Source organism: Ascidiella aspersa, chromosome 9 (genome assembly GCF_963924565.1).
Source record: "Ascidiella aspersa chromosome 9, kaAscAspe10.2, whole genome shotgun sequence".
NCBI lineage: Eukaryota > Metazoa > Chordata > Ascidiacea > Phlebobranchia > Ascidiidae > Ascidiella > Ascidiella aspersa.
Genome location: NC_139455.1, coordinates 11,083,213 through 11,103,774, shown reverse-complemented (window position 1 = coordinate 11,103,774; position 20,562 = coordinate 11,083,213). Strand labels below are relative to the sequence as shown.

Here is a 20,562-nt window from a genome sequence, read left to right as displayed (position 1 = left end):
TACCACCGTTTCACGTGTGTACACTATAGGTGGTTTCCCGAACCCAGACACCTATCATGTTTAAGAAAGTGCAATACTGAAGACATGGGCGATGGGTGGTGCGATCCAGACAACAATCGCAAGCATTGCAATTGGGATGGCGGCGATTGCTGTGCAAGTACCATATCCGGACGAAAGGTAAAGTCAGTACTGTTTAGACTACCGATGACTAAGAGTCAAATAAAAAGTGCTTAAGTGTCCCACTTGCTTTAACAAAAATGGTCTGAATGAGACAACCATAAAAAGTAAGCTGCGGCGTGCCAGACTAAATTCATTGGAATACCGCCCTTGTTGTTGACCTTTATAACTAAATGAGTAATTTTAATTCAAGGCTGTAATTTAAGTTTGTTTATCACTATGACCAGATATTTAGTAACTTGAGAGATACATATAGGTGTAAGAAAACTGCTTTTGAAAGCGCGATAAGTTTTATCGTTGGCCTAGTGCTCACCGAAAGCCATTGCAGACTTACCGAATCTGTCGATCAATAAGCAAGCAGAGCAGGCTAGAAAAACAACTAGCCTGCAGTGAGGTTCGAACTCACGACCTCTGCTGGTCAAGCCGGGACCGTCGCTGTACCAACGGGGCTATACAGGCTCAGAGGTCGCGAGTCGAGAAACAACCATACGTCAATGCTTGCCACATTCTGTTGTTTGCACAAGCAACTTCATATTGAAGGGGATCTACAGTACCATATTGTTGTTCAATGAAACATGCACACACATATATGTGTGTTAACAACTGTGATCTGGCCTAGTGCAGGATGAATTTAAAGAGGATCGTTATTCTCTTGAGTTTATTTAAAAGAATGTAAACATTCGTTTGAAGCAAGAAAGAATGCCTTTTAGATTTATAAAATTTTATTTATTTTTATTATAGAGTGGCGTTGACAATTTTTGCATTTTGAAAGATAACGGGGCACAGAATCTTTTTTGTTGGGTCATGGCCTCGTGAAGACTAGAGAAAACTGTAATTTATGTAATGCGAAAATGTATATCTTTCCAAACTAATTCCAATAGTTTTTAGCATATTGCTATATACAACCCCTTTTTATTGGGTACACTGGTTGCATTTGTTAGGTGGAGCCGTTTCCTGGGGGATGTGGTGAACGTTGCGCATGTAAAGATCCAAATAGCGCAGAGTTTCAATCAAATGCATCTCGTGGTGTTTCGATGGGAAGGCAAGTGTTACAAGTTCAACTCAATAAACCGCGAGGTAACTGCACTTCGAAGAATTTGTAAAATGTTAGTCAGATAAGCTAAAACAAAATGCAACACACAGGCTCTGAATACCTCCAATATGCCTCAAAAGTGCGGTTAAGAAGTCATCGAAGACGCCAAAAAAGAAGAAACGTATAGACTTTCGTGCTGTCTAAGGTGGAAAATGAAAAAAAGTAACAAAATTTATCAGAGACACTGCGCTTTATTTGTAAGGTTTGTTAAAATCGATACATTTGTCGTGTAAAAACGTGCACCGAAACAATAAAAAATACTCAACTCGTCAACAAACGAAACGTAAATTTGTAAATTAAACAGTACAAGAGTGGAAAAAAAATGAAAGGACAAACAGTGATCTGACATCAGTAAATACGCGGCTAAAAATATTATCGATACAAATAATAAGTTATGACATCGTTAAGAAATTACACAGTTGCTAAACGTCCATTTGAACTATTTCAGTAACTCTTTCCACATTATTTAGTCATTTACACACACTAACTTAAAGGTGGCGGTTTAACTTTAGGGGGCAGTGGTTTTATTGTTTTAGTCGCAAGCCGCTCCAAAAGGTAGGAATGCATTTGCTGGAAAGTGGGGCGCTCATCAGTTGATCGTTTCCAGCATTGCTTGATGAAGTTAAAAATCGAAGTAGGGCAGCGTTTAGGCCGTGGCAAAAATACCTGGATAATTAGATTCAATGGAAAATTGAAATATATAACCATGAGATTTTTTAAGTCAAAATAATTTACAAAACGTTATTTGCGCTCTACTTTAAAAGAATCGTAAATGAGAAATCAAAGGTCGAATTTTAGGCAATATGTTCTAACGTTCGGGTTTAACTTGCAGGGCGCAAGTAGCCCTAATAGTTGCATTATTTGGTTGGGCGTTATTCAGACGCTTAGGATAACTTACTTTTTAATTGGAAATGTTAAGCCAGTCATAGCGAATAATATTGCTTAACATTTTGTTGGATATATATGACAAAGCTAACTGTTAGTGGTATTTTTCTCTTTGAAGTCGCAAACTTGCGGCGGCACTAAATGTAAAGTATAAACGTAGACCCTTACCCTAAAATATTTTTAACAATATCTGAAGATATTAAAGTTAAGTAATTACATGAGTAATCGAGAAAACGATCACATTTTGCGATTTAAATATCTAATTTTTTTTAAATAATAAAATGCGCCAAACCAAAAATTATAATAGTATCTCACCTCGTCGCCGGTCCTTCGAAACATATGATGCATGTTTTCGATAACTTGTTGGTCAGTAAATGAAAAATAAGGTTGGTGCTTGCATAGAGAAAACATCTCCCAGAGCGTCACACCAAACGACCAGATGTCACTCGCACTGCTAAACTTTCCCTAAAAGTAAACAATTACTTAGTCGCTCAAAACAACCTGACAAAGTCACGCCTCCAAATTTCACAATGCGGTTCTACAATAGCGCACAAACAAAAACCACTGCGAAATTTAGTATTATTGGACCACGTTTTACACGTGATACCCACCATAAGTACGCACTCCCACGACATCCAGCGGATAGGCAACACAGCGCGTCCTTGTATGCGATAATAATCGCTCTGGTACATATCCCGAGACATTCCAAAGTCAGCAATGCGTATCGAGTGGTCGAGGCTAACCAGGCAGTTCCTTGTTGCCAGATCGCGATGCACAAAGTTCAACGAAGCAAGGTAAGCCATTCCAGAGGCAATTTGTGAAGCCATTTTCATGATTGCGTCATTGCTTTTGAAATATTAAATACAACTTAATAACGTCAACGATAAATATTATGGTACACTAAGTTTCCTTTTAAGGTATTGTTATTGGCGAACTCTTTGCCTATCCTTTATATAGCATAAAACACACAAACCTTCATTAGTATTACTTTTATAAAATTCAACAAATCAAAATTGTGTTATTTACCTAATGCTTGTTTGGGATGAATCTACAACTCCGGGAATAGTGTCATTGAATGTAGCCAAATATTGATTCAGATCGCCATTTTCAACGTATTCAGTAACCATTGCATATGGTTCGTCCGTCGTGCATACTGCCACTAGGCGCACAATGTTTGGATGTCGAAGCTTTGCCATGATGTTAACTTCTTTAAGAAAATCTTCTCTGTAAGAACAACAATTCAGAACGGTAAAGTACATGGATGTACTGCATTTTTTTTTATTTTTACTAATTTCCAAAAAAAAAAACAATAAACAAACTTGTACATAAACTAAAATAAACTAAAAAAAGAATCAGGTGGTAGGAGCCAGCGAAAGACCAAAGAGTGGCCGCCTAGTCAGCTGAGGAATTACTAAGGATTAGGAATACTATTTCAACCTACAATGGGTGCTAGAAAACTGAAACAAACAATCATAAGTTCTTTACGTTGATTGATTACGTACTTCGCATTGGGACTAGCGTCTTCGCGAAGGATTTTTACAGCAACCAAAACAGGCGATTCTGGCTCTCCTGGCAAAAGAAATCTATTTATGTGGAAAGATAAGAGTTTGTTTTGTTAATTACCAAAAATCGTAACTCATTTTTAAACGCGAATTATGCTTACCTTTCACTGTATTTTCTGATACACGGGTGAGCTTTGCAAAGTTGTACTTCGCCAAACTGACCCTCACCAAGTTGTTCGACAAACTCAAGTTTATTGCGCGGAAACTCTTGAGGGAGATTATCGGCCAACTCTATAAGGGAAATAGTAAACAACATTTACTAATTTGTGGTAGAATAGTGGATAACCAATAAACTCCTATTTTCGTTGGTTTTTATAGCATAAATCAGTAGTTCTAGACGTTTTTTAGGTTGGGCCATCCTAAAAAATGAACACCAAATTCGAGGAACAATTTTTACAAAAGCATACAGTTATAACTTAACAGCACCTAAACTGCACGACTATAGGGAGTAGGTAGATAATAGCATGGCAATTTTTTTTTACAAATTGTGTGTTTTTAAAAATATTCGCGGCACACTTGTAAGTTTCTCGAATGTGTACAGCTTGAAAATCACTGACATAAATTGCTAAAAATCCTTAGAATATCATTTATTAACTATAAATCCGACTTACAATAACTCACAAATTTATACCTTCGTCAGAGTCCACCATATTATTTTTTTTGGAGTTTTTTATGCGTCTCTTTTGGTCAGGTGTGCCAACAGTCCACGGGACCGCGTAGATATTACCACCAGTTACGCCTTGTATTGTCTGTAAAGCAACAATACAAAATATTATTATCTTGTGTTTGTTATTATGTGCTCTGACAATTTGATTTATTAATTTGGACACGTACCTGCACTTGAATAAGGTCGGTTTCAGCGTAGTGTGACGGCGCGTTACTTTCGATGTCTTTTACAACGTCAGGCTCTGGAAATCTTAGTCCACTCGTACCTATACAATAAAAAAATAAAAAAAATAAGCCTACTAGCCTATATTGCGCAAAACGCAACTGAATCATATTTAAATTTGAATCTATAGGTAAAACCAGGGCTGCGGAGTCGGAGTCGGACTCCGGTAAGACCTTGTAAAACTACCCGAGTCCCGAGTCCGACATGCGCATGCACAATACCGAATTTCAAAACTGATATGGCCGGCAAATGGAAATTGTAAAGGTGGAATATTATATGGCGGAATATTTTCCAACCATGTATTGCGAGTGAATGAATTATACGACACCCCTATAAGTGGATTGCTGAATATCCACGTTATTTTAGTTACGTAAATTAGTGAAATACAGGTTGTAGAGGCCGGGCCGGGCTCGGGACTCAACAAAATCGCACATTTGACCGGAGTCGGACTCTGGTTTATTTTTTAGGCTGGAGTCGGACTCGGGCTATTTTTAACCGACTCCGCAGCCCTGGTTAAAATCTTGTTCAAATTTCATGGAGAGGAAAACATTACAATTGAAAAACTCAAACGTCTTCCATTTTGTGTATTCAGTGCATTCAACTTACATACGTTTTATTTGCGAATAGTTTTAATTTTTTTGTTTGATATATAACTCTTATCATTGAAAAAATTCAATTTTTCAGCAGTAACCTCAATATATTAAAATATATTGCCCCAAAAAAATATATATATAATCTCAAAATAATAATAAATATATATATATATTTTTTTTTTTTAAAACAAGGCTACAGTATTTAAAAAAGTGTTTGCTAAAAATAGGCAACATTTTTAGGAATCAGAGTTAAAAACGAACCTGTCATATCGGTCGTTTTAAGTGTTAAAAAAATGCAGTTAGGTTTAAAATTTTAAACTTCGGCGTTCGATTAATATTAGTCACGTTTTCTGTTAATAACGTCTACAACATAGTTTTATTGTAACCATAAAACCGTGACGTGAAAAAAAAATTATAAAACCGTGACCTGAAAAATTATAGCGGTATGTCATGGAAAAAAGAATGGGTCCTCACGAAATCTGTTCTATGGCTGTTAATCCTGTTATATTTACATTTAATAAAACTTCGGCCCCTAAAAAACAATTAGTATGATTGTTGCATGTGGAAGTTAAGGCAAAGCATTACAACGGCCAATTTTGGGAGACATGTCCTGTAAGTTACATCACAGTGGGAAAACAAATTAACGGTCACAAAATTGTTGTTCGTATCTTGCAATAACCTGCTTGAGTCTCAATGTCTGCTACAAGAGGAACCATTTCGTACGGCGGTGGTGAGGTCATGACGACATCACTCGGTTGAAGGTAGACATTATCTCGGGGCAAAAGTGCTGAAGTTGAAGCGTCAATCTGCAATAGGATGATACAGTCATAAAAATTTGGATAATTTGTCAAAATTTATAATTATTTTCTAACTATAATTACTAACCTCTTGGTAGATAGGTATCGGCGGTTTCTCACGTAACAGTGTTGTCTGATAAGACCCTGACCCTGTTTGTCGCACAATAGGCGTCAGCGTGACCATATGTTCGTTGTTGTTGTTCTGAATTCGCCCGGTATTGGCATTGTAGAGATAATGAGGCGGGGTCTACCACAATAAAACCAGTTAAATGATGTCATGATCTTTGGTTCACAACTAATCCAAAGGTATTTCATTTAAAATAATACGAATGGTAACATAAAGAAAGTGCACTTACCAGTGTTTTTCGTAAGCGATGTTGTCGATAGCATAGACCAAGTACGATGAGAATTAGTAGAACAATAACTCCTACAAGACACCCCACAATTACCGGTACGTGATCGACAACATTGGGTGAAACAGTAGCTTGGTTTGTAGCTGTGACTATTTCATTTTTCACCACAGGAATTTCTTCCAAAAATCGGACAGATTCTTCTTTTGTTAAAGGTTCTAAACAAACAAGATAATGGCTATTATGTCCTGTATATAACATTTATATAACACTAATTCCAAGGGGCGTAACCAGAAATATTTTATCGTAGGGATAAAAATGTTCAAATGTGCAGGTATGAGAACAGAAAATAACGTTAAAACGAGGCGAGACGTGACGCATTGAACTCACAAATCATACTAATTGTAATAAAATAATCCTGGAAGGACATCAATGTTTTACAGTTTACCAAGTTAAGGTTAAATCGACTAAAATTAATAAATGTTTATGAGAGTCTCCCAGTATTTGTGTGATGCGTTACAATTTCTGTAACAATGAACCTTACAAAAGAGTACAGCGTACCATTTATAAATTCAATTTCGCTAACAAGCAGAAGGCGTCCGCGAATAGTGATACGAGCTTGAATGAATCGACCGACAGCGTTGTTGAGAGGAATGGTAAGAAATTGCGACGACAAATAAATGTCGTCTTCGACGTAATACGAAATATGAGGGGAGAATCGTGATTCAGGAAATGTTTTGCCATCTAAGCTGAATGACACTTTAATTGAAGAAAAAAGTCTAAAAAAGAAAATAAAAATATAAAGGCTATATTGTATGTTATATGATTTCTGCAAAACGGAAAAAAACTGCAGTTAGGTTAGAGAAGCGTTTAAAATGACATAAATTGTAAAATTCAACGTAGTAACATACATTCGTAACTTTCACAATGTTAGCAGAGAAAGATATTAATATCGCATGCGTTCACGCTGCATTATTTTCTCATCTGTTCTGACAAAACACGCGGAAGTAGCCGAAGTATGTGGAAATTCATCTTACTTTGCTCCGGAGGCGATTTCGTTGTTGCAATGTATTTTCATTGCGGTAAAGTTTCGGATATCATTGAATTGGAACATCCACGTTAACACTTTTTCCTTGTTTGGAGAATTGGACCAACCAACGTAATCAAAGCCACGTTCAGATTGTGGTACGTTTTTAGATCGAATCTATATAAACAACAGCTGTTAGCATAAACCAAAGAGAACAAATAATTTTACCTATATGTCTGTAAGAAACATATTTTTTTATAAATGTTTTGGTGCTTGTAAATATGTACTGAGGCCTGAAGATTATTTTCAAGTGTGTACTTTAATATATCATGTTATATATAAACGCTTACCCTTCTTATGTCTTTATCGCCAATAACACCATCACTCAGCTGACCAAGGCCCCCGCTAAACCGAACAATGTTTTCTTGGCCATCGTACGAATTATCAGATAAACCATTGAGATAAATTGGTGATACGGTCGAAGACTTTTCAGAAGCAGTGTAATTGTCCGGAGCAGGGATTTCATAGGAAATTAAACCAGCTACAAACATATCGAATTAATAACTAGCTTTATTAAAAAGTCCAAATTATTCTGTTATAGCACGTGTTCCTGCGACCCGTGCACCTGCAGTTCTTTTCTATTAAATATCCATGTTTTAGTTTTATAGGCCGTTTTACTAAACGGTGGTTACTTTTCATATAACAACCAAAACTAAACTAACAAATTTATCGGATATTAGTTAGGCTTTTGTAGACATTATACTATTTGTAGACATTAAAACAATGTTTTAGTCAAAAAGTGCTGTCGTCCGATTCGATACCAAGTAGGCCCTACGCAATAATAATGTCACATAATCAAATAGTTAAATGTAAGGACGAAAGAACTTAAACGTTTTAATTCTTTCTAATGTGCCAAATTTGTTTACATTTGAGATCGAAGAAATTTTCCAACTGCGCAAATGTTTGTTTAATTGAATCAACACTTTAAGGCCGATTTACCAGAGTCCTGAATTCATAAACAACATTCGTGAATCAAAAAAATTAGTATAACAATTCACCAAAGTACGAACAAAGTACATAAAATACAAACAAAGTTCAATCACTTTTAGACTACACTATAGCGTCGAAAAATATGTATGCCTACAGTGATTACTTATTACGTCATACAAACTTACATTTCCAAGCACATCCGTAAAGTTCTAATCTCAGGCAAACACTTTTCGGCCTGGATGTTACTGGAATAATTCGCACATATTTGACGCCAATGACGCGTGGAGCAAGCAGTTGCTGCTGTGTTCTAATCGTGTCACTGTTTCCTTTCAACTTCTGCAAATTTAATACAAATACAGTTTAAAATTGGCAATTCCAAAAGGAAACGTGATAACCAAAAACTATTAACTTACGTTTACACCCCTTAAATCCGACCACCGATGCCAAGTCCGCCCATCACGAGAATAATTAAACATATAGGTGGGAACAAACTCACGACCTTTGCCATCTCCATATCTAAAAATCACCATTTTACCTCATTATAAAAACGAATATTAAAATTTCGTATGTTAAATACAATGACTTAAAAAATTTTACGTCAATTTAACAAAAAACAGTTTTTTTTACGTTACGCTCAAACTTTTGGAACACGCACTAAGATAAATACACTATTAACATTCCAAACGTTAGAAACAATAATCAGGACCAAAATAACTACAGATAGTCTTATAATGTTTTGGCCTGGGGTGAGAGCGCATGAATATAGCGGAACCCGGGTTTGTAGCAGGGTTCGGCAACCCCTGGCACGCGTGCCAAAAGTGGGACGCGAGGTGATTTTTCAGGGCACGCCAAATTATTTGGCAGTGTTCGTGTCACAAACTAGTGTCTTAACTGTTGTATTTAACATTTTTTTGTGGGGGTTAAACTTGTTGTTTACGACTAACCGTGTGTATTACCCCACAATGCCCTAAAAAGGGCTGCGGAGTCTGACTTGGGACTCGAGTATGACTATGTAAAACTACTTAACTACCCAAGTCAGACGTGTGCACATGCGCAGTACCGAATTTCGAAACTGAAGGCAGCAAACTGTGAATTGTTAGAGTGAATTAGCATATTGTGGCATATTTTCCATGACCCTTATGAGTGGATTGCTGAATACCCATCTTATTTCATTTACGTAAATGGGTGAAATACAGGCCTCTGCAGAGAGTCTGAGCCGGACTCAGGACTCGATGAAATTGCACATTTGGCAGACTCGGTTTGTTTTTAAACGACTCCGCATCCCTGGTTGCCAGTGCAAAGCCAAACATAGAAAAATGTTTGGCCCGCGAGTTGTGGATATTTTAAAATTATTCATCAACTGCCACACTGTATACGAAAGGTTGACGCACCGTTCTGATGTATAGTTTACAAGGGGCTAATATACTAAAAATGTTGTCAAAATGTAAGGAAAAAATGGAAGTACGAGCTGCAGAAAACTAATCGAATGCGTAATGTTTTTGCAATTTTGGGGGGAAAATTCGTTAGTTAGACGTTTAGCGACCGAACGTGTAACTATAGCTTTAATATGAACAGGGCGTCGATTTATTTCCAGCAACATTTCCAGCAGTGTTTCCCAATCCATGCGTTGCTACCAACATTTGTGTCGCCGGTTGATTTGGTTGGGTCGCCGACTGCAGTAGTTTTAAATGACTACATTTTTTGAGACTTGTTTTGAGCAAGATTTCGCCAACACTAATAAATACGGATACACTAGGCCACATTTATACGCGATGTTGCTTGGTTTGTGTGTTAATACTAGTGAAATATGAAAGCAGTAGGGTCAATTTCAGAACCAGGCAGTCATAGGATATTTGTCTTTAATTAAGGTGGTATCAGTTTTGTACTGAAATGACGTTCCTATACCTTTAGAGGCTAGGCATACCAGTCACGACATACGATCTAATTCTAGGGCAACGAGTTAAACCTCGGAAAATGGCTTGATCAGGATATAATGGTCAGAATATGTCGTACAGCTGTTATATCACAAAAAAAACTTAATATAATTAGATTTAGAAGGTTGTCATTTTATACCAATATTTTAGTATGTGCCAAAATACAAAATGAATCATTAGACATCGATGTTAATAACCTTATATGATGTATGTATCCGCAAGATAAAGCCTGTTAAATAGCATTAGGTAGCCAAAAGTGGCCTAAAACTAAATTACAGTGAGTAAATATACAAAATCTGAAAAAATAATATCAATGTTTTATGTTGCAGTTAGTCTATAATTCGATAACAAATACTGTGCTTTTGGCTTGTGTGAAAAATGTCTTGTCCAGCTTAAATAAGGTATTTCAGCTATACTTTCAATTTGAATACCCATTTTCCAAGCAAATGCGATAAGCTGGCCGACCAGGCGTCTTAGGCGTTGGGTGATTTTAGGTGGTAAGCATTTTTTTACTTTTATTATCTGCCTTTTCGGGGTTGGAGATTTCAAGATTACACAACTTACAAAATTATTTACCTTCCTTGCGTAGCAATCGTGGTAATGACGACGAAACTTTTGAAATGTATTTGTAAATATTCAGCTTCGGTGTTGGGAAAAAGAGTACCTAAAGGGCACCAGGCACCATCACCTTCATCTCGACCCAGTCTGTAAAAAATTGCACCGAGTTTTCAATCATATAAACAAGCCAAGACTACCTACTTTATAAACTTTGGACGGTATATTGCTGCAGCAGTGTTATTAACAAAGTTAGGTCGCTACCAATGACATTTTTAAATAAAAATAGAAATTTAAAATATTTTAACTAAAATCTACAGGTGTTTCGGCAATGTCAACCAAACAGGGCCGATTTTGGCAAAACATCGCCAAAAGTAAAGTAAATGCATAAATCGATAGAGCTCTCTAATGGCGTCTTAAACTATCCGAACGAGGGCTGAAATGGCTCTCTGGAGCGACGTTAATGGTCTGCAAGTAGGGCATAATACTCGGGTTCAACCTCTATATTACTCTTGTAATGCTGTACCTAAATAGATATTCGTCCAGTAGCGATTTGAAAAACTGAGCGAATTACATTGCTAACATTGCACCAGTATGTACTAAATAGTGGGGGTTGGGAAAATACTCCAGTTATACGTCACTCGGCCAAACGCTAGTATTGCCCAATTTTTATCGATTTTTACCGGGTTTACTGCTATGATATCAATAACTTTTGATCAACAGCATTCTCGTACACAATAAAAGGTTTTAAGTAATTTGCATTATTTTATTATAAAATTGCCTTCTGCTAGCCTATGAGTTATGTGACCAGACATTATTTTACAATTTACGTACAAGTAAAGGGTTTCTGTTGTAAAATATGTTTGTGACAGCCTGATCACAACCCTACAAACTGGTCTAGAGTTTAAACAACGGGTGACTAACCTTGCAAACTTGGCCTGAGTTCCCCATGCATGTTGTGAGCTTGCAGTCAGTGAACTGTCAACGATACGTTTGTCTTGCATTCCAAGAGGGTGGCGACATGCTAGAAAGGCAATATTCTAAAGATGTGAACTTTGTTGTATGGCGAATCAAAATGTTATTATATTCACATTTCTCGCAAGGTTTACAGAACAAATATTTGTATCGCGTTATAAATCTTTAATATACCAGTGTACGATGCTTACCGCAAACTATATATATATATGTCAGTCGGTAATGGCGTCATGCAAATATTGCATACATGTTTTATCGAATGTACTGTCAGTGTCAGGTTTTATCGATTAAATTAAAGTAAATCAGTCCAAGCAGACTGCAAGGGAACTAGCAGTCTAGAATCAAGCAAAATAATACGAAATAGGGGCGCGTCTGGCGACGACAAAAGATGCTTGTTAAAACTTGACGTATCTGTGTATTGGTGCTCATTAAAAAGTCATCCATCAATAAACGACGTTATCGTAGCGTACAACGAACACGCCCACTTGCCCAGAGTAAAACCATATTTATTTCTTATCGCCTGCCAAAAAATCCTGCCTGCCAGGCCGCGACGCTTGACCAGTAAACAAATCTTCAAACAGGGCTGCGGAACTGGGACGCGATTCTAGTTTTGGTAAACATTGGAATTTGGTGTCATGCAAATATTCGTTGTTACGTACAAACAGTCTATAAAATAATTATAACGAAATAACTGCGCAGGTTACCTTGTACGTACCTATGGCCAGCAACGATTCTAAAGTAGTTGGACGTTTTTCTCTGGGTAAGTAAGAAAAACCGTTGTAAGCGGTTTATACATAAGTGCGTAGTTGAGCGGATTACGACGTTTCCAGTTCCCCCGCAACACCAGAGAATAAACAACATACTTTTTACCTGTGGAACCCCCCAGGTTATTACACAATGAACATTATTAATTTTGCCTGATCAACTTACAAAATATTTAAAAAAGATGTTTGCTTTTCGCAACTATGCTTAAAAAGTTCAGGGTATTACTATTTCTGGCAAATGATTCAAACAAGTGAAAGTGTAACTTACGTGTGTTTATGTAGAATAAAACAGAAGGCTAATTTTCCTAATATTATGACCGTCAACTAAATAAAGAACGGGGATAAACTGAATCAAAACAAACTCAATTGTAATTTTCTTGTAGACAATGCTACAAAAACTATTACTTTTAAAGGTAATAGCTAAAAACGAAATGTTTAAGGCATACTATGGTTTATCAAAAAAACTGTAAGTACAAAGGTAAAAAAATTGAAGAACTCTATAGAACAGGTTATTAGTCAATATACACCACTTTTTCAATATATAAACTGTTGCTACAAGGCATGGTAATATAAACTTGCATAGGTTGCCGAAACGTTGGTTAACAATTACAATTACCAGAGGAGCTGTTTTTTTATTTATATACCACTTTTGTTTCTTCAGCTCGTTCAGTAAGCTGAAAGCAATGGTGCGAAGTGTTCTTATCTCGCCAAACAAGCATGCGATAAGATTATCGAATGAACAAAAGAGAGGAAATTAAACGTGGAAACCAGTGATTTCGCGTGTTGCTCCTACGACTATAGTATCGTTTGTGTAAATGTATAATTAACTCGATTAAATACAGATTAGATTTGGCAAAATAAACTTGGTAAACCGATGACCAATACATCAGACAGTCCTCTACTTTGTACATGCCAAATAATGGTTGTAAAACATTAGCAAAAAATATCTAAGTATTTGGATAAATTTCAGTTGAAGTTTGAGAACAACTCTCTATTAAATTTGTTACAGGCACCGGCTTTTTGTTTATTTTTTCAAGTTCTGTATTTTAAACCGCAAAACCTTAGAGTCCTCAATTAATACTACGTTTATAAAGTAAATAAACCAATCGTTCATTATTTGCGCCAAGATTGATAAGTCTTGCTGTTACGGTCGTATTGGCGTAACACGCTTGATCGTGATAAGATAACGTTGTATGATATGACGTCACACTTTTTATACATTTCACAAATCATTTAGTGGTATTACAAGAACTGAATCACCGATTTAATGTAATGAACACAACCAGTGTTCCTAAGTGGCTTCATGTTAACCTAATCCTGAAAGCAGGCCAAAAATATAACAGTATATTCCGACAAAAAATACTTTGTAAAACATAAAATAAAAATATCGTTGTAACATTGTCAAAACGTCTGTCTTACCTGAATCTACTTGAGAGTTCGCTCGCCCACACATGATAGAAAGAATAAGCCATAACAATTGTGGGTAGAACCAGAACGATTTAAGAAATATGCCGACATACATTAAGCTGGGTTTTACAAGAAACACGCCGTATATAATGCTTCTGTACAACAGAAGGTAAGAGCAAGCAAGTGTTAAGGTTTGTACGTTGAAACACAGTTTCAGTTAAATATTAACGAAAGCAGACAACTCGACTAAAATCTCCTCGACAAGTCTCAAACCTATACATCTAAATAGTATATAAACAGTTTACATCTGCGTATAATTGACATCGCAAAAAGTTGCTTTTACATACTTAATAACAATCGGTCGGCAAGTACTCTTACTAGCATCGCCTACGACTGCCTGACGAACACTTTTCTCTTACAGGCGTCGCGGCGAATTTGCTTTTTTCTTTCCGTGCTAAACAAACAAAAAAGAGGAACTGTGAGCTGCCTAACCTCGTCTGTGCGGGTTTGCGCCGCCTCTCTGTGGCACGATATCAAAGACGTAAAACGAATCGAAGATCTCTGCGGAATCGCATGGCGATATTCCATTTGTAATACACGCTTGAAATGAAATACCCTTGAAAAACTGAGCGGTATATGAATTTATTAAAAAAATTAAATCAATTGTTTAACAACATTAAAATTTCGAATAAACAACCTAAAAAGAAAATACAAAAATTACATGCTTCTTAAATAAGCCAACAGTAAGCTTTTTTTTTACGGTACTTGCTCCTTTTGATGCTTATTTTTTAAGTATTTTTTTTAAAGCTGAGACTATTATATCTGTCATTCGTTCTTTCAACTGATTTAATTATACGTTATGTTACCTTCCTGTTTTAAAACGCTTTAATGTGTTGGATTATGGTCGGTATTAAGTCTAAAGTCGTAAAAAGCATCTTATAATGCCATAAACCATTTGCGCATAGCAGACCAACAATTATCTCCCTACTTAATGGACTCGTAGCACTTTTCTGCTTCTTCTAACACGCACAATGGCACGTGCGATCAGAAACAATGTAATTACATTTAATAAAGGTTGTAAAATTGTCTGTAACGTAATTTAAGTCTGAGAGACGTGCTTTCTGCTTACTCAATACCATCAAATTCGTTATATATCGGCTACATTTACTTTCATAATATTTAGCAAGTAAATAGAGAATGTGTGTGATTGTTAAATAACTTATTAATACAGTACAGAGACAATATGAAAAGTATATTATTGTGTAAACCTATCGTTATTTCTTAGGTTGACATGTTTTAACTAATGAATGGCGCAGCGAAACAAATCAATTTAGCGCGAAGCACATATATATAAACATGGCCGCTGACATCCTGTGTGAAATTCTCGGCGGAGAACCATTTGTTTATTGTTTGCTAATGTAGCTCAAGACCAACGAAAGAAGGTCAACTCTTTTGCCACAAACGTTGCTGGAAAAGAACAGGTTATTTTGTTATCTGCTATTTATGTTTTCAGAAGAACATCTCCAAATATGTGTGGTAATATAATATATACCGAAGTATGAAACTAAAGTACAATGTAAAAAATGCAAAATACTGTAACGTATTTGGTGCTACAAATGTTGTTTAGTTTCCAATTGACATCCTTTTTAAATATGAATGAAAAGTAATGATTGGTATTACAGTTACTTTAATACTACGGTATGTTAGATGTACATGTTAAATGTTAAAGAGGCTGTTTGCGTATTGAAATTTGGCAGATTCGTTTCCAGTAGTGCGAATTTCGAACTTATAACTTGAACTTTATATATGTTTTCCAAATATTAATTCCGTTGTTCCTATAACATTTTTGTGTGATGTAACAATGCTTTATAATCCTTAGAACATGGGTCGGGAACCTTTTTACCTATAAAGGATCCATAAAAGTGTAATACTTTTGGTTGTATTTCGATGAAAGTCATATAACATGTTTTAATATCTAGTTTATCTTCTTATTTAAAAGACAGGGCGCATTAAGCGCGAAAAAGTGCATTGGCTATACGTTAACAAACTTTAATTACAGAATGCCATGATACTAACACGGCATTTTGGTGAGAGTTTCCGTCAATCAGAATAACCGCCACCAATAGACAAACAGGAAAAAATGCTACTCGTCTTGTTTTAAAAATTGAAAAGTACAGTTTGGAAAGAGGCCATGGCCGCGTGCAGTTTTGTTCATATCATGCTAGAATGATAGCTTTGATTTATCTGCTCGCAAGCCATAGGTTCCTGACCGCTGTCTTAGAAAATATACTAATTTATGCCGAAATCCGGCAATAAGACCGAAAATAAAATTACATCAACATAGGGGAAAAAACACAATTTAAATTATGACGAATACCTATTATGCGAAATAAAGTCTAAATCAAAATGTCCTTAACCTGTCGGAATAGGAATAAGGACAAACGCACCCCGAACTTCATCACTGACTCTCTATTAATAAATTTAATTATAGCCTACCTAAACCTCTCAAACCCAAACACACCCTAACCACATTTTTACCCCGTCTACTACACAAAGCTAACCCTAAAGAGGAGCAAACGCGGGATTGCCAAAACAACGGTGCCAATAACACTAGGACGTCAAACGTCGATACCAAAACAGACTAATCGCCCATAGGCTCTCCCTACTGTTTTGGGTGAACTTATTTAGGTCTTATTCCGACGACTTTAGGTCTTATTAAAATGACATTTTGTCGTAAATATTACTGCGTATATAGCAGCATTATGTCGTTGGTCTTACTACTATGCTACTTTGGACAATTCCGCTTAAAACAGTGTTGCCTTATTAGGTGTTCTATTTATGCCCACCCGAGTACCCGAGTTCGGGCGTAATCACCAGGGCTCAACAATTACTAAATCAATGCAAATTATTTTAGTTTGGATGCGGGCTAGTGTTGGGTTAGGGCAGGTAGGTAGGTAGGTATTACTAATTGATTCTCCTAGTTTTGAATTTTTTTATTTATTTACTGCGAAAGTGTATGCGCACAGGACGGTAATTTTATATTCGTCTGGGTTTTCATAAATGTAGACGGAGCGCGATCGGCACCAACAGGTGCAGGCGATTTCGGTTCTGGAACGTATGTCACACCTTATTTATCATAAGAAGATATGTTTCTGAGCTCAGGCGTAATACAAGAACGTAATTTTCAGTTGCAAACTAATTCTATAGCCGTTTTTCGAACTTCAATTTTCGGGCTACGGCTAATTCTTCCATATATGGAACATGGATATGTACAGTACTTAAATTTTCGAAGTTCGGCAGCGAGTTGCCGTGCACCCAGCCTCTTCCATAAATGTTCTTTAATAAGTTATGATGACTTGATGCTGGCCTGGCCGTTCAGTGCGGCCGTGTCAACGAATCACACGGTTGTCAGCTTGCACCCCAGGCGTGCGCAACTCAAAATGCTACGAGGGCCGTAAAACACTAAACAAATTTGGCGGGCCACCCTTGCAACGTACAAAAAATGATATTATATGGTTTAAATTGGTCATACTTTTAATTTAAAAGATTACGTGACGTATTTAAGTCACACGATGTAACACGCTATGTATAGCGCTTTCGGGATAAACATGTTTTCTTAAACATTTGAAAAATGGATAAAAGCTAAAAACAATTATTTCCAAATTAAAAGTTAGCAAAAAACGTAGTTTGGGGACATTACCTGATTGACCCATTTGATTCGCCCTTTTTTGTGGCCATTACAAACTAAGTGTGTGGTAGCCCCCGCAACAGACTATTCGGCGTACTTTGGCGTGCTCCACACCTTAATTCTATATGCGTCCATTTATTACACTACTGAAATCGAAATGCAACTCACGAGCTGAAAGTTCGATCACTCCTAAATTTATCTATCACTATACGCACCTCCGTCCTTATTTAAAATAGAAGTACTGTATGAACCGCAAAATGGTTTTACATCGTGTGCCGCACGCGGGCCGGGCCGTATTTTGGAATTGCAAGATTCGTTTTTTTAAAAACAGTCAGTGGCAGACTAACATAATACGATGAAATGCAAGTGAATCACACGATTTAAACTTTGAGAAAACCTGGAACAAACTTTTTTATGGAAAGACGGCCATAATACTGTAGGCCAAGCTAACAAATAAAGACCTTTTGTAGGGTTTAGGTTAGCACAATTTCACAACAAAACTAATTATTACCAACAGCTGGATAAGGTTGTGCATTATAGCAATAAACACTGATGGTTATTTACAGACGTTTCGTTTACTAAAATAGTTGATCCACGACCCTTATCTACATTCTGGCTTATAACCAGTGGTGGGATTCAATTTTTTTTGTCAGCCGGTTCTATCACAAAAATCATATAGTTTAGCCGGTTCTGTTACAAACAGTCATATTTTCCGGGAAATAATTAAAGTAGTTGCCAGCACAGGATGCAAACCCAGGTTCCAGCGAATGTTGTAAACCGGCTGAATCCCATCACTGCTAACAGCCACACTAAAAAGTAGCAGTTGCCTCATGACTTGTACTTATGACGCAACAATTAAATTTTCAGACAAACAATCACAAAAGAAAAATTTCTACAATTATAAAACTTAACACAATGTATGACTGTTACGTGCGACCTTGACCATTGCACGTTTTGAAAAAAAAACGTGAGCTACTTGGATCTTAAAAATCAATGTATAAGATAAGATGCAAAAGACATTGATAGTAACCAGTAATGCTAACCGGTTCGCTAATCTCATAAAATTTCGCGAGACGGTTCTATAGAACCGGTGCGAACCGGCTGAATCCCACCACTGCATATAACCCACATTAACACGTGTTAACGTACGGACATAAACAGTTAAAACTGTATTGACAAAAGCTAACAAGGAAAATACCCAGCTGACCGACTAAAACAAAAGAAAATTTGTATCGCGGAGATTCAGTTCGGAACACTGCGGGCGGTAGATAAAACGATCGAAAACAAATAAATGGGATTTCAGTCCTATCCCGCATCTCGCCTGACCTGACACTTTCCGAAACGTTTGTTGGTTCTTCTGTACTTTTGACAGAGAAGCGCTAGCGTAAACGACCGTCACAGCTTGCTGCTTGTTTAGTTCAACAAACTGGCCCATTTTAGGGCGTGTGTCAGCAGTGCCCCACTTTCTACAAAATGGCTGGCGAGCTTTGACGACATTTAATTACGGGTATGACGGGTGCAATTTTTTTATTCAGTTCGAACCGCATTGGAAATTTTAGGTATGATTCGCTTACAACGCAGCAGTTTTTACACTTTGAAAAGTTAAATTCTTTTTTTTTTGGTAAAGACTGTTGCGCAAAAATTGTTACAGACTGCTTGCCCGGGTGCACGTATTCGACATTAAACATTTATTTTCAATGTGACCTTCAGTTTAACGCGGGAACTTAGAAGGTCAATACGAAAGCTGAAGCCAAAAATGGCAAAACTGTGATGATACTATGCATAACGTGCTATGACATCACAACTAGGGCGATTGGCGATTATTTTTTGAACAAATATGAGAAATTTGGACCTGAAAAATTGAAAGTTTGACAACATTGATTTAAACAACATATTGTTGCAAATCAGTTATATTTCGGGTTTATGCAAACCTCATGAAAATGATTATAGCTAATATTTTTGTCATTTCAAAAAGATACGAAGAAAACAAGACGCTGGTTATAAAAAAATTGTGTAAATAGTGGAAATACAACGTACAACAAAAACCTAGTATATTATTGGAATAGGAATGGGATAAATAATTGCTCAAAAATCAAAGACACACAACTGTATGAAGCAAAAACGAAGTTCGAGTTGAATTTAATGCGATAAACCAGACCAGCGTGGTTAATTCTGCTGGCTCGCGTATGTCTTATATTACTTTTTTGCGAAACCTTTTAGGTATAGTTGCTGTGCAGCCATATAGCTGTAGAGCAGGGGTCGGCAACCCCTGGCATGCGTGCCACTTGTGGCACGCAAGATGATTTTGCATGGCACGCCAAATGATTTAACGCGCACGTCATATCACCTTAAGAAAGTGCAAGCATTACATCACTACCACATCATTAACATTACTATTACATCACTAACACTAGCGCTAACTAAATGGTTGCAAACACTGCCAGTTCGTGTCACAAATAAATGTCTTAACTGTGTTGTACTTAATATTATTTTTTGTGGGCGTTATACTTGTTGTTTACCAATAACCGTTCGTATTACGTCACAATGCCCAAAATTTGGCGTAACGATTATTACGTTAAAGCAGGGCATTTCTCAGTGGTTCTCAACCGCCGGTTCGCGTCAACTTTCCCGCCGGTCCGCCAAATTTAGAACAAATTTATATCTCAATTGCAAAAAGCAAGATGTTGAAGGCTTGTCCATCAAATTTAGAACTTATATATAGTTCCGTAATTTGCAGCATTGTGACGTAACATAGAGTTAATGGTTCACTTTGGACTTTATCGTACGTCACAATGCTGCAAGTGTAGTCTTAAACTTTAAGACCAGTTGAATGTGAAAAACTTCAATAGAACCTCGTATAGCACGTGTGATATAAA

At 36.7% G+C, this 20,562-nt stretch overlaps 2 protein-coding genes across 2 annotated transcripts; one reads left to right on the top strand and one right to left on the bottom strand.

Moving 5' to 3' along the window:
* The first annotated feature begins 33 nt into the window (after nt 1–33).
* Nucleotides 34–1,535, top strand: LOC146132982 (pappalysin-1-like). The gene is made up of 3 exons (XM_083396722.1): nt 34–177; nt 1,119–1,254; nt 1,321–1,535. Exons 1-3 carry the CDS (start codon nt 85–87, stop codon nt 1,395–1,397), a joined length of 306 nt encoding a protein of 101 aa, XP_083252848.1. The 5' UTR covers nt 34–84; the 3' UTR covers nt 1,398–1,535.
* On the bottom strand, nt 1,385–14,145 carry LOC146132981 (discoidin domain-containing receptor 2-like). Its single transcript, XM_083396721.1, has 19 exons — nt 14,011–14,145; nt 11,777–11,876; nt 10,874–11,002; nt 8,777–8,879; nt 8,549–8,699; nt 7,724–7,914; nt 7,384–7,550; nt 6,908–7,125; nt 6,353–6,564; nt 6,085–6,243; nt 5,879–6,005; nt 4,552–4,649; nt 4,349–4,466; nt 3,819–3,948; nt 3,658–3,738; nt 3,182–3,379; nt 2,767–3,001; nt 2,471–2,620; nt 1,385–1,936 (listed from the first exon to the last, which is right to left on the bottom strand). The coding sequence occupies exons 1-19, from the start codon at nt 14,111–14,113 to the stop codon at nt 1,754–1,756; spliced, it is 2,853 nt and encodes a 950-aa protein (XP_083252847.1). The 5' UTR covers nt 14,114–14,145; the 3' UTR covers nt 1,385–1,753.
* Between the last annotated feature and the right edge of the window lie 6,417 nt (nt 14,146–20,562).

Coding starts and splice junctions, on each gene's coding strand:
- LOC146132982 (XM_083396722.1), top strand. CDS start 85: ATGGGCGATGGGTGGTGCGATCCAGACAACAATCGCAAGCATTGCAAT. Junction 178..1,118: donor GTACCATATCCGGACGAAAG/GTAAAGTCAGTA, acceptor TGCATTTGTTAG/GTGGAGCCGTTTCCTGGGGG. Junction 1,255..1,320: donor TCAACTCAATAAACCGCGAG/GTAACTGCACTT, acceptor TGCAACACACAG/GCTCTGAATACCTCCAATAT.
- LOC146132981 (XM_083396721.1), bottom strand. CDS start 14,113: ATGTATGTCGGCATATTTCTTAAATCGTTCTGGTTCTACCCACAATTG. Junction 7,126..7,383: donor GAAATCGCCTCCGGAGCAAA/GTAAGATGAATT, acceptor TTTCTTTTTTAG/ACTTTTTTCTTCAATTAAAG. Junction 6,006..6,084: donor CGATACCTATCTACCAAGAG/GTTAGTAATTAT, acceptor ATCCTATTGCAG/ATTGACGCTTCAACTTCAGC.